Source organism: Anomaloglossus baeobatrachus, chromosome 2 (assembly GCF_048569485.1).
Source record: "Anomaloglossus baeobatrachus isolate aAnoBae1 chromosome 2, aAnoBae1.hap1, whole genome shotgun sequence".
In the NCBI taxonomy this organism is placed as follows: domain Eukaryota; kingdom Metazoa; phylum Chordata; class Amphibia; order Anura; family Aromobatidae; genus Anomaloglossus; species Anomaloglossus baeobatrachus.
In genome coordinates, this window is record NC_134354.1 from 483,064,694 (window position 1) to 483,079,920 (window position 15,227).

The following is a 15,227-nucleotide window of genomic DNA, read 5'->3' on the forward strand; positions in this document are numbered from 1 at the left end:
TCAGGTTTTTGCCATCTTATCTGAGAACAGCATGATGCAGACATCCTGATTCCAGCAGTGTATCACTTACTGAGCTGTTTAGTGTAGCTTTGATAAAATCACTGTATAATCAGGAGTAGATTATCATTAGAGGACTACTTAGCGTGTTGCCAGATAGTCCAGCATATTCATGAACTCTGTATAACTGCTAGATCTGCAGCAAAGAAAACATTGATTTTATCAAAATGACAGCAAACAGCTCAGTAAGTGACACATCGCTGGAATCAGGGTCTCTGTCCCTACAGTATGCTGCTCTCAGATGAGGTAGCAAAAACCTGGTGACAGATTCCCTTTAAATATATAGAATTTCTATGTAGTTTTTGAAACTTAGCACTTCAACTTTCTTGTAGTGTTCAGAAATCTGCGACGTTTGATGCTAAAGTATCTCTAAGGGGTATTTTGCACGCTGCGACATCGCAAGCCGATGCTGTGATGCCGAGCGCGATTGTCCCCGCCCCCGTCACAGCTGCGATATCATTGTGATAGCTAATAATATTCGCTACGGCTGCTTCACATGCACACACCTGCCGTGCGACGTCACTCTGGCCGGCGAACCGCCTCCTTATTAAGGGGGCGGGTCGTGCGGCGTCACTGCGACGTCACATGGCATGCGGCCAATAGGAACGGAGATGAGCGGGATGTAAACATCCCGCCCACCTCCTTCCTTCCGCATAGCCGACGGGAGCCGCGGTGACGCAGGTAGGAGATGTTCCTCGCTCCTGCGGCTTCACACACAGCGATGTGTGCTGCCGCAGGAACGAGGAACAACATCGGACCGTCGCGTCAGCGTAATTATGGAATTCGCCAACGCTACACCGATGATACGATTACGATGCTTTTGCGCTCGTTAATAGTATCATCTAGGATTTACACACTACGATGTCGAGAGCGACGCGGGAAGTGCGTCACTTTCGACATGACCCCACCGACATCGCACCTGCGATGTCGTAGTGTGCAAAGCCCGCCTAAGGCCAGGTTTTCATCACGTTTTAGCGTCATCAGTAGCTTTTTCGTGGTTTCCATTTGAAGGCCTAAAAAATGGTATATCTCCAGATGAGACCATTGACGTTAATCAAGCCGATGGAGTCACTTCATACCCTGTCTTACATTATTTTCAGCAGTGCATAAAAAGGCAGTCAACCACGTTTTTGTGCACACCTGGAAAAGGACCACACTGCCAAAAATGAAATCAGACAGAGCACAAAGCGACTCCGTCTGCTTTGATAAAGTCAATGACCCCCTTTGGCGGATATACCTTAATCCCATTTATCAGGGCTTCAGACGGAAGTGTTGACAGAGCCACTGATGTGTGACAAAAACAAGATGTGAAACACAGAAGAACAGCGGCACACTTCAATCGTGAAAGGTTTCTTCTACTAATTCCAGTATATGAAAAAACTGCAGCCACAGTGTTTGTGAAAACAGAGGTAGAAGGTACAGACAGGAGCACTGAGCCGGACGATGGCCGTTTTGTGCCAGTCGGCACTTCTATGAGTCCACGATGTGAACCCGACCGTAGTGTCACAATTTATTATAACACATCATAATCTATATTGCTCACTAATAACAGACTATATACAAATTTCTTTGAAGCAGGATATGAAAATGTAAAAATGTATTATTTGCAACTAGAGATTTATATAAATAACCACTTCTTCAAGACGACAACATCTTATTTATACAAGTATTTTCTAATCCTTTATATCCTAGGCTCACCACATATTTAATCATCCATTTGTCTTCCATCGACAAAACACCTACATATCTATGGATACGTTCCATCTGCACAGGAACACGTATGCACAAGTAAAGAATAAATCAATGGGAAGAGTGTGGCATGGAAAAAAATGCAATAAAAATAAAGAATTAGTTATCCAGAGAGGATGAACTTATATTAAACTATTAAATCAGCCAAGGCTGAAAACGCTTGCTATAGACAGCCTCTTTATAATAAGCAACAGGTTTCCTTTTTTCATTATAGCACATAGACATTTAGACAGAGCTCTAAGTACAGTTTATTTGTCTATAAGCAATTTCATTCCAATAATTCGCTCTTTTGGTTGGATTATTATACAAAACATGGAATTATTTTATTCCCATAAGAACTCATGCACCTGGCAGGGCCGGTATGGCAATTATAGATAGGCAAAAGTGCCTTATGTATGGATCTATTCTATATGAGTCAGTCAGAAGAAAATGCAAGGCATATGGGTGAAATTGGAAGCATTTAGAGAAACAGTACAGAAATCGACCAATTAACATCTATACTAGATACCCCTACTAGTAGAGGCCTGTACAAAATGGGGTCATGTTACTGTTCTTAAATCCAAAAAGGCACTTACTTTCTCAATCTTTCTCTCTTCTGTCTTGCAGCCTGTGTGTGTCGGGCTGGCAGTCAACATACAGTTGACTGGGCCATTACAAGCTTCAGCACTAATGCTGGCTGCGGTAACATTTGGCGGCGTGATGGCTGCTGCTGCTGAAGTGAGAGGGATAACTGGCCGAGTACAGTGTACTGCAATAGTAGTCTGTATGGCGGACTGCTGCTGGGATATGTGTTGTGGCGAAGCAGTTGTTTGCGCCCTGTGTGGGCTAGCAGGAAGCCGACACGGTGAATTGTGAGTCCTTATAGGGGATACAGTGGCTGTGGGACGTTCTTGAGGTTGTGCCAAAGGATGTGCTACAAGATAAAAACAATAACAATTAATATATAATCAATATGATGTAAAAATATAGTTAATAAATAAGTACCTATTCTATCTACAATAATAATGCATAATTGCATGGATATACACACATATATATACTGTATATATATATATATATATATATATATATATATATATACAGTACAGACCAAACGTTTGGACACACCTTCTCAGTCAAAGAGTTTTCTTTATTTTCATGACTCTGAAAATTGTAGATTCACATTGAAGGTATCAAAACTATGAATTCACACATGTGGAATGAAATACTTAACAACAAAGTGTGAAACAACTGAAAATATGTCTTATGTTCTAGGTTCTTCAAAGTATCCACCTTTTGCTTTGATTACTGCTTTGCACACTCTTGGGATTCTCTTGATGAGCTCCAAGAGGTAGTCACCGGAAATGGTTTTCACTTCACAAGTGTGCCCTGTCAGGTTTAATAAGTGGGATTTCTTGCCTTATAAATGGGGTTGGGACCATCAGTTGTGTTGTGCAGAAGTCTGGTGGATACACAGCTGATAGTCCTACTGAATACACTTAAAGGGGCTTTACACGCTACGATATCATTAATGTTTTATCGTCGGGGTCACGTTGTTAGTGACGCACATCCGGCGTCATTAACGATATCGCAGCGTGTGACACTTACCATCGACCTTAAGTGACCTCAAAAATGGTGAAAATCGTTCACCATGGAGAGGTTGTCCCAAAACCAAAAATCGGTAATGGTTGATTATCGATGCTGTTCGTCGCTCCTGCGGCAGCACACATCGCTGTGTGTGACACTGCAGGAGCGAGGAATGTCTCCTTACCTGCTGCCGGCCGCAATGCGGAAGGAAGGAGGTGGGCGGAATGTTACGTCTCGCTCATCTCCGCCCCTCCGCTTTGATTGGCCGGCCGCTAAGTGACGTCGCGGTGACGTCGCTGTGATGCCGAACGTCCCTCCCCCTTGAGGGAGGGATTGTTTGGCAGTCACAGCGACGACGACGACCAGGTAAGTGCATGTGACGCTGCCGTAGCGATAATGTTCGCTACGGCAGCGAACACACGATATCGCACACACAACGGGAGCGGGTGCTTACATGCTCGATATCGCTAGCAATTGCTAGCGATGTCGTAGCATGTAAAGCCCGCTTTAGAATTTGTATTATTGTATTTGTAAGAAAAACGAGTGGTCATCATTACTTTAAGAAATGAAGGTCAGTCAGTTCGAAAAATTGGGAAAACTTTGAAAGTGTCCCCAAGTGTAGTGGCAAAATCCATCAAACACTACAAAGACACTGGCTCACATGTGGACCGCCCCAGGAAAAAAAGACCAAGAGTCACTTCTGCTGCGGAGGATTTTTATCTGAAGTCACCAGCCACAGAAATCACAGGTTAACAGCAGCTCAGATTAGAGACCAGGTCAATGCCACACAGAGTTCTAGCAGCAGACACATCTCTAGAACAACTGTTAAGAGGAGACTTTGTGCAGCAGGCCCTCATGCTAAAATAGCTGCTGGGAAACCACTGTTAACGACAGGCAACAAGCAAAAGAGACTTGTTTGAGCTAAAGAACACTTTGGATCCAACCACCGTGTCTTTGTGCGATGCAGAAAAGGTGAACGGATGGATTCTACATGCCTGGTTCCCACCGTGAAGCATGGAGGAGGAGGTGTGATGGTGTGGGGGTGCTTTGCTGGTGACACTGTTGGGGATTTATTCAAAATTGAAGGCATACTGAACCAGCATGGCTACCACAGCATCTTGTAGCGGCATGCTATTCCATCCGGTTTGCGTTTAGTTGGACCATCATTTATTTTTCAACAGGACAATGACCCCAAACACACCTCTAAGCTGTATAAGGGCTACTTGACTAAGAAGGAGAGTGATGGGGTGCTACGCCAAATGACCTGGCCTCCACAGTCACCAGACCTGAACCCAACTGAGATGGTTTGGGGTGAGCTGGGCCGCAGAGTGAAGGCAAAAGGGCCAAAAAGTGCTAAACATCTCAGGGAACTCCTTCAAGACTGTTGGAAGACCATTTCCGGTGACTACCTCTTGAAGCTCATCAAGAGAATGCCAAGAGTGTGAAAGGCAGTAATCAATGCAAACGTTGGCTACTTTGAAGAACCTAGAATATAAGACATATTTTCAGTTGTTTCACACTTTTTTGTTAAGTATTTCATTCCACATGTGTTAATTCATAGTTTTGATGCCCTCAATGTGAAACTACAATTTTCAGAGTCATGAAAATAAAGAAAACTCTTTGAATGAGAAGGTGTGTCCAAACATTTGGTCAGTACTGTATATATATATATATATATATATATATATATATATATATATATACATACACACACACACACAGTATATATTTGTCTAAAATGCAAAATATGTTGTATTCAAGTTTATGCCTCTTAGAGAAAATGTCATCTTCATCTTGCTTAACTGTTTACAATAACAGTAATTTTGAACAGGGGCGCCCAAACTTTTGCATACCACTGTATCTGTCTGTAAACAGTTGTAATGTAGAAGCACCAATGTGCCCTGCTTCAAGACTCATAGGACATGAATTTCTGACAGGCTACCTTTTAGTTCTTGTTCAGCTGTAGGATGCAGAAGCAATGTAATCAGATTTACATTAACTAAAGATCTGCTGTTATCACCAATTCTGTATTTTACAGTAATATAAAATCCAATTTCTAAACTATATATTTGGGCAACAAAACAGCCCAAGCATTTCATATTTTTCCTTCCACTTACCCATTGGCACAGAGGTGCGCGTGTGGTTAATAGCTTGCTGGTTGGAGATCTTTGTTGAATTGTTCTGCGAGGATGTTGGAGACTGGTGAGCATGTATCTGAGGTACAGTAATAGGGAGAACGGGTCTGACAACATTGGTACAATTTGTCATCCCACCAGGAGACGCATGTGTAGCTAGTGGAGAACTTCTGCTTGTTAGTGGGACTCCTATGGTGCAGTTTCGTGACTGGGCAAGTCCGGCAGGCATCCTAAAGCAATAAAACAAAAACAAGCAACATGACATTAAATACTGGAGCCCTGTGCTTCTGGTAATGCAGTTTCTCTATATTACATTCACTCCAGATTTATTTTGAATCCAAACTATTATTTTTTTTTAGACTATTTCCACTTATTTGGTCATCTTTGTATTTTACATTGTTTTTGACTTTTAAATAAATGTTTAATAGGAAAATGGTGAATTGTTTTATCTTGACAGATACAATTATACAATCAGTGTAACAAAACTGTCAATTTACAAAGAAGAATGGTGTACAGACCTATTTCTAGGACTTTAGTTTTTATGGCCTTTGTTAAAGGGATTGTCCACTACTAGGACAACCCTTTCTCATTTTCCATTAAAATATAAAAGCTTATACTCACCTCCTGTGCTTGCATCAATCCAGCAGTGTCGGGGCTCGCGTTCCCAGGGCTCACTTGAGGTTGTCACATCACGCGAGCCCCACGCCCAATCACTGTTGGCTTCTCTCTCACCACCTTTGGATGTATAAGTAATAGGGATGATCGAATACCTCAAATATTCAGCTTCGCAAATATTTTCCGAATAGGTCGCCGCTATTCGACTATTCGCAAATATTCGATGCGCAATGTAAAGGGGGCTTTACACGCTGCGACATCGCTAATGCGAAGTCGTTGGGGTCACGGAATTGGTGACGCACATCCGGTTGCATTAGCAATGCCGTTGCGTGTGACACCTATGAGCAATTTTGCATCGTCGTAAAAACATGCAAAATCGCTCATCGGTGACATGGGGGTCCATTCTCAAATATCGTTACTGCAGCAGTAACGAAGTTGTTCCTCGTTCCTGCGCAGCACACATCGCTCCGTGTGACACCGCAGGAACGAGGAAGCTCTCCTTACCTGCCTCCCGGCCACAATGCGGAAGGGAGAAGGTGGGCGGGATGTCTGTCCCGCTCATCTCCGCTCCTCCGCTTTGATTGGGCGGCGGTTCAGTGACGCTGCTGTGACGTCGCTGTGATGCTGAACGAACCGCCCCCTTAGAAAGGAGGCGGTTCGCTGTTCACAGCGACGTCGCAGGGAAGGTAAGTATGTGTGACGGGTCCGGGCGATGTTGTGCGCCACGGGCAGCGATTTGCCCGTGTCGCACAACAGATGGGGGCGGGTACGCACGCTGGCGATATCGGTATCAATATCGCAGCGTGTAAAGCGGCCTTAAGTCTATGAGAAACCCGAATAACAACTATTCGGAACTATTTGAGCTTCCCATAGACTTACATTGCACACTGAATATTCGCATATTGGTGACCTATTCGGAAAATATTCGCGAAGCCGAATATTTGCTGTATTCGATTATCCCTAATAAGTAATAAACAATAAGTGAGTGGACAGCCGCAGCTCTCACTTCCTGTGGATTACTCATACGTCTGAAGACGGGGAGAGAGTAGTCAGCAGTGACTGGGCTCACATGATGTCACAACATAACATGAGTCCTGGGGAACACAAGCCCCAATACCAAGAGAACGGCGCCGGCATGGGAGGTGAGTATAACTTTTTTTTATTTTAATGGGGTCAAACATAGGAAATTGTTGTGGACAACTCCTTTAAAATAGGCCACTAATATCAAATCATTAGGATTCGGCTGATGGCAGTGACTTGCACTACCAGGCCAAAGAAAAATATATGAAGCCACTGCCGGATAAACAATGAAGTTGGTGTAGTGATTGCTGGAGCACCCATTTATTCTGTGGAGGTTTAGTTCCGGGCCTTGAACTGCCACTTTTCTTATATTTAAGAATAACTGAATTGTGTCCTGTGGTCATTATTGTCAGTAATAAAAAAGCTAAGGACTGTCCGAATTTTAACAATCAGATAGCAAATATTTGCGACTTTTATAAACAAGGAATATTAAAGAAATATAGATAATCAACTTCAATGTATGATGATACAAACAAAACATATCTTCCGTGTAGTTTTGTATTAAGCTACAATATTTTTACATGAACAAGAACCTGACCTAAATTCTAATTACATATCCTGAGCCATGTAGCAAACATATTGTGCACTCTACAATGTAGAAGAGGTAGCAGGTATGCCTAATGTTTGATGCAGTTTATATGCAAATGCTGTTGCCTGCTCACAGTGGTAATCTAACTGCGCAGCATGAAAGTATAGGCTGTAATAAACCAATTAAAGCAAAACCTGCACTCAAGGCTAATTTGATATGGTTGTAAGTAAAGTATATGAAGCTAAAAGCTTTTATAGAAGAAGAAAAACAGCATTAAAGGGGTATTCCAGTTACAATACATTATCACTAGTGAGAAGTGAGCACTACCATGCTCACGTGCTTGGAAATCATAATGATCAGTTGGATGCTTGGATGGGCATGACTCGAGTGCCCAGGTAAAATGGAAGTTAATGGGGCAATCAAGCATTTTTCCAGAAGATTTCCAAGAAAAATGCTCTAGACCCTCATTGACTTCCAATACACTCAAGCCATGTCCATCCGCGCATCCAAATGATCATTACGAGTACCGAGCACCAGAGCATGGTAGTGCTCACTTATCACTAGTTATTACTCATTTACGGGACAGATGATAACTTGAAGATAGATGGTGGTCTGACTGCTAAGGAGTACACAAAACTAGAAATTTGTCTCTGGTTTAGATAAAACATGTGCTGTACTGTACAACGTACATGTGTGCTGCCACTGCATATAAAGTCTATGGGATTGAGGTAACTGAGTACCACACCTGGCTATCTCTGGGAGTCCTAATAAGATTAACCCTGCTGTTCTGTTGGTCAATAATGACCGAACTTAAAATTTGATATTTTTTTTTAAATATTTATTATGTGGTTCTGAAACTTGAGGGGTTCTATCTATGGGTATTTTTTTTTTGTTTACTTTTTGCTCCACATTTTTTTTTACACTTATACTGTTCGGTCAAAAATGACCGATAGCCTTTTATACTAAATTGCAGCCATTTTTTGAGTAAAATAAAGAAATTATAATCTAATTTTTGACTATATATTGCATCTACTACTATTTATCAATTTAGCTATGTCCTTTTGATCCGTGCAGATTTACACGTACATACATTTTCAAATTAGGATACTGCAGATGGATTCGCTTCCAGTATAATTATGTGCAGCAAGTTTTTCATTGTATCTTATGCTGTTCATATAGAAATAGTTCAATTCAGTTGTCAACATTTCAAATTGTAAATGAAAAGATTCCTTATTTTCCTTGTCTTAGCTGGTTGTATAAAGCCCCCGTCACACATAGCGAGATCGCTAGCAACATCGCTGAAACGTTACAGGTTTTGTGACGTATCTACGACCTTGCCAGCGATATCGCTGTGTGTGAAAAGCAGCAGCGAGCGGGCCCCTACTGCGAGGTCGCTGATCGTGACAAAACGATCAGGACCATTTTTTACTCGTTGGTCTCCAACTGTTCAGCACCATTGTATCCCTACAAAAAATAACTTTTCTCTCTGCTGGTTATTTTATGAGATACTAGCAAAAATCAACACTTTTTGCTGCATTTTATAAAGTAGCTGTCCACCATTGGGTAAATTTCCAGCAAGCCGTGCAGCTTGCCAAATGCTAATGGTGTACAACGTGCATGCACTAAGATGCCACCTGCCAGTTCCAGTGGTTGTCATGTGACAGCAAGCATACGATTTGCTTAATAGAAGGGAATTTTAAGAGAAGCCAGAATAGTGTAGCTTCCATGTGACTGCAAGTATGCAAATCACATACATGCAGTTACGTGACCACCTGCTCGCAATGTGAATACTGGAGAATCATGGCAGTGTTTGTACCTCCTGATGTCACGATTCGGGAATCTGCAGTCACCAAAAGTGACTGTAGACTTTTGTTCCTAACCTGGACGACCCCTTTAAGTGTAGATTTTAAAACTCAATGTATGATGAATAGGTTCTACATGTTGAAGAGATGGGGAGCTGTTTTGTGTAATCAATTAATTATATTTTGAATGCATTTTGAAATAGTTTTCTCTAGCAATGAGCGAATACTACCACGCTAGGGTGCTCAGTACTTGTAATGAGCAGTCAGATGCTTGGAGTACCGAGTATAATGGAAGTCAAGTACTTTTCCAGAAGATCTTATATACTAGGATGGGGGACATATATACCAGGATGGGCCCAGGATGAGGAGCATATATACCAGGATAGCCCACATATATACCAGGATGGGGATGGCAGGACATACATACTAGGATGGATGGGCCCAGGATGGAGGGCATATACACCAGGAAGGGCCCAGTATGGAGGACATTTATACCAGGATGGGCACAGGATGCAAGACATATATATATACACATACACACAGTGTCAGGCAAAAGAGTGACAATGGTTTGAACTTTTGACTTTCAGACTCCAGCTCCATATCTCACCAATCTCACCATCACCTACAGCTTTGAGAGTGAGACCAACTTCATTTTATAGAATATCATCTTGGCTGTCTCAAACAAAAAATTGACTTCCAACTATTTTGCATATGATTAGTTATAAGATTCTTGTCGTATCACTGCATTATTATTGTAGTGTTACTAGTGGAGAAAAAAATCTTTTTTTTTCTTCTTTACAAAAAAAGTATGGACAGTAGAATATTTCTAAATGGTGATTTGTAGCAATGAGATGAAACTCAATAGACTAGGCTCAGATGGATGCAAATAGGTCTGAAAGAAACATGGGAAAAAGATGCTAAGGAATCAAGAAATTGAAAGAACTGTCAAGCTCAATGAAGGAAGTCTGATGATATGGGGTTGTTTCACAGCCAAAGGAATTGGATACTTGAAAAGAAATGATGGCGGTCTCAATGCTGAGAGTTAGGAAAGTTACTTCGTACACACAAGTACTACGAGTATCTAAAGGGCGACATAGTGTTCCAGGAAGACAACAACCCAAAGTATACATCGAGATTATTGAAGAAATGATTCAATCACAATGAAGAAGAAGTGCTGGATTGGCTCCCACAGTCCCCAGACCTCTAACCAATCAAACACTTGTGAGTGGAGTTGAAGAAAAAGCTGTATATGTACCTGAGTTATTCGACCAGTATGCAACAACATTGGGGAAATTTAGGACAGACATATGATCAAATTTCGGTAGAGACATGGTTGAATCTGATCAAGAGCATGCCTAGAAGGAATCAGACACTGTTGAAAGTCATAGGTGGATTTATAGAATAATAAAAATTAAAATTTAGATTTTTAGTAGCAAAACAGTAACAATGCAGTGATATGACATAATCTGCATAACTAATGAAATGCTATATAGATGCAAGTTAAAGTTATGTTTGAGATAGCCAAGATCATTGTCTATAAAATGAAGGTAGCCTCACGGTCAAAGCTGTAAGCTGTAGTGGATGGTGAGATATGCGCTGAAAGTCAAAAGTTCAAAAGATTGTTACCCTTTTGCTTATCACTGTATACCAGGATGGGGAACATTGAAAGGGAAAAAAGAAGAATTCCAGCTCACCACATGGATAGATTAAGGTGACGGTGCAGGGAGGGTAGGCAAGTCCAATTCAGCATAGAGAGAAAACTCCAGCATCCATGTCTGTATAAAGTAAAACTTCGTCTTTATTTCAATAAAGTTATAAAATTCCATAAAAAAGTCCATCAATGAAAAAGAAAGACATGTTTATTGAAATAAAGACGAAGTTTTACTTTATACAGACATGGATGCTGGAGTTTTCTCTCTATGCAGGATGGGGAACATGTATACCAGGATGGACACAGGATAGGGAAAATATATACCAGGATGGGACAATCATGGGGACCATATATACCTAGAAAGGAGACATATATACCAGGATGGGGGACATATACACTATAAAGGGCCCAGGATGCAGGAAGTATATACAAGGATGAGCCACATATAAACCAGGATAGAAGACATATATACCAGGATGGGGAACATATACTGTGTATAACGATGGGCCTAGATTGAGGAATATATATACCAGTATGGAGAACATATATCCCAGGATAGGCCCAGGATGGAGGACATTACTACAGAATGAGGGAGTTGGGGCAACTAATATATCCCAATAGGATTTAGAATGCTACAAGGGTCCATTCATCTAACTAACATGCAGGTGGGGCCAGGTCCAAATTGTGCATTGGGGACCAGCGGGTTCTAGTTACACCACTAGAAGGGTTTTTCTTTATTTTATACATCAGAATAGAGCACACTTTGTATATTGAATGTGCATTGTATAGTGAATACTACCCCCCTCAATGATTTTATACATGCAATCACAACGCCTGGTCAATGATGTGCAGTATATTGCTAATATGGGATATTATATAGCTAGGTTTAATTGCCAAGCTGAGTTGAACAGCAGGGTATTACATTCTATGGTATTTTTAGGGCACTGCACTATCCATCACAGTTATATATGTATATATAGTGCCCATCTATAGCGATAACACAACTTTTGTATATTGTGCATATTTTTCTAAGAAACAATTGACAACTTTTCTCTAGGCTCTAAATATTATCAAACATTATGTTCTATGGAAAGTAATACATTCCCAATAGTTTCTTTTTCTCACGCTACAAGGATACTAAACATACAAATCACCATATCATTCATATAGCAAAAGAGGTGGAACAAAAAGTTTGCTTGAAAAGAGAAAAGGAAAACAAAAGCAGATGTTCTGTATTCGGCTTCTGGGCTGTTTGGCAATCTTTGTTCTCAATGTTCTCTATTTATTGGGCAAAAACATGTTATTGCATCAAACATCCCATAAAAGGCAATGCCTGAACGAATAAGCAGCTGTTTCCCTACTACTGGATAGCATTAAATAGACAATATTTCACATTTACGGCAGAATGTAATTCCAAACTATTTTTGTATCATTTTATCCCTATCAAGTGTCATATGCAGCATCAAATCTTACCTCTTATTTTATCAGGACTGTTGTCCATTTACTTTAAGCATACCTACAGAAATGCACTTACAAACCTCTTAGGATACATAGCTCATTGTGTAAATTACAATTACGCACTCTATCATCTTCATTCGCTTGCAGGCTGCACACTTCAGTCATTTCAATATGGGGTAAAACAGAAAAAATGTAATTATTTCAACCAGTACAGAAAGTGGAATTAAAAACTATGAGGCTGTAGAGGAAACTTTCTCTTTAATAAAGTCCTGCAATCACAATATCATTGACACTTATTCACACAAGCTGGGTGAGGAGGCGGTAACCATAGGAGAGCACGTTTAAGGAATAAGAGGGGTAGTAGTGATAAGTGTAATATAAAACAGACAGTTTAATTGGGTCTTGTCGTTGGTAAATAAAATGGAAAAAAATTACAGAGAACCTGTCATCATGATTTAGCATGTAGTACAGAAGAAATCCACATCCTGGTTGTTATCTAATCCACTTGTGAAGTTTGGGTGTAATAAGCTTTTGGTTCATTGGTATGGTACTGTTGGGCAAGACTATGGGTAGGGTTTTTGGTTCTACCACCGGCTTCTCTGCCTACCTCTGGTGTTTGTGTAGGCTTCATTTTTTTAAAGTTCACACTGGTCCCATCCTTACCGCAGGAGCACTTGCACAGCTTCATCTCCTGGGAGTCATTAGTAAAATGGCACCAAAGACGGCGCATGCACAGATTGAGATCTCAGCTCAATGAAAAGTCAAGATCTCAATCTTCACATGCCGCCATAATGCCATTTTACTGAAGATTGCCAGGAGATGAATTGCATTGGGGTGACCTTTGGAAAAGGAGGCACATACAGCCACCAGAGTCAGGTGGAATGGCCGGGGCAGTGCCGAAGACCATGCCAACAGTCCTGCTCCAATGTACCAAAAGCTTATACACACAAACTTCAAATGTGGATCAAAGAATAATCAGGATGCGGATTCTTCAATAAGGTTCCTATAGAATCTGTATTTCAGCCCCATTATGGGTATGTCTGCAGTTTAACATACTAAATTGTGATGACAGGTTCTCTTTAACAGAAAAAAGGCATCAACACAAAGACACAGTGCACTGAAGGATGCAGCAGGCACCAATGAAATAGGCAGGGGGAAACAGAGGTGCCCAAAAGTGATAAAAAAGCCACTTACACACCTATCAGTCATGGTTGGGTGGGGTTGTTGCGTAATATTATAAATGCGCATGCAAAAGGTTTGTATAGGGTGCTAGTCACACAGGTAAGTGTAGTGTACAGTGTTCGGCTTACAGCCTATTTGTGACGCCCATACTATTAGATCAGGCTTATCCAGGCACCTTTAAATACTCAACAACCAACCCCTATGTGAGGGGTTGTTACATCAATATTTTGCACCTGCAGTGCCTCAACTTTATCATGGGGGCCTGTTTCATCATGTAGTGCATTTCTACCATAACCTTGCGTTAGAAATACGGTTGGCTTCTTTCTGTGGTTTTTTATGTCCTTTTTATGAAGTTGATTTGAATTTTAGTGTAGCAACTTGCAAGAAAATGATGACCCGCAACGTGAGTTGTGAGCTTGCGGTATTTTGTCCAAAATTTTGACCAATACCTCATTCATTTTTTACATGTGATTCATACTTTTTTTATTGCATTTTTCTCATTTTATGCATGGTGCATCTGTGGTCCTTGAGTGTTGACTGGTTGAATTTGGGGTGTATGTGTGTCGCCCTGGGCAAGTCAGGGGACACAGGTCACACACCACCACACCCTACATCCCAGGTAGGAACATCTAAGCTAACCAAAAATCCTTGTTGCCTTCCTCCAGAGACTGATGATACACACCAGGGGGTGGGCCAGGCGGTTGGCTCCGCCCACCGAGGAGATCACAGCTCTGGAGGCGGGAGAAACCAGGCAGTCAGCTCAGGGACGAGCTTGAGAAAACAACAGAGTGTAGTCAGGGAGGAGGAAGTGGAAGGAGTGGAGGAGTAGCCCAGACAGGGCTAAAGTAAAGAGCTAAGTGAAAGTGAAGGAAAGAAAAGTAGTAAAGGAGGAAAGCAAGAGTGGTGACAGAACAGAAAGAGTGTGCAAAGCCCGAAGAGTCCAGCTGAGTGCAGGGCAGGTCAGCAAGGTCAGCAACGGCGGTGACTGTCTGAAGGGGGACCGTTTGGAAGTTCCTGGAAGGACCCCGTAGGCTGTGTGCCCGGTGGTCTGGAGCAGTGTTCCGAAGGACAGTCAGCACCAGGGCAGGGGCCTCTCGGACCCCGGCAAGGCTTGGAGTCGCCATAATTTGCCGAATCCGTCAGTGAAGGGGACGTAGATCCCCCAACAACCAAGTCCCGATTGAAGGCAACAGCCCAGCCAGTGTAAGAGAGACACCGCCACCGCCAAGGCACCAGTTTCTTAGGGCCAGCGCCTGCGGGCAAAGAGTAGAGCTCCTCTGGTCCAGCTTGAAGCCGGGGAGCGGGTTACCGGTGGGGACCCATCGCAACCAACAAGTACACCAAGGTGCTAGGAAAAGGGACATCACCGTCACCTACCGGGAGAGCAAGTGCAGCCGTCCGTG

General features: G+C 42.0%; 1 protein-coding gene across 2 annotated transcripts in view; it reads right to left on the bottom strand.

Annotated features, from left to right (window-relative positions):
• Nucleotides 1–15,227, bottom strand: part of SH3RF3 (SH3 domain containing ring finger 3) — a 658,302-nt gene that overhangs the window by 68,699 nt on the left and 574,376 nt on the right. For both annotated transcript variants that reach the window (XM_075336430.1, XM_075336429.1), the window contains 2 exons: nucleotides 5,490–5,737; nucleotides 2,382–2,719 (listed from right to left, as the gene is read on the bottom strand). In XM_075336430.1, coding sequence (XP_075192545.1) covers nucleotides 2,382–2,719; nucleotides 5,490–5,737 — 586 coding nt within the window. The remainder of the gene's footprint in view (nucleotides 1–2,381; nucleotides 2,720–5,489; nucleotides 5,738–15,227) is intronic.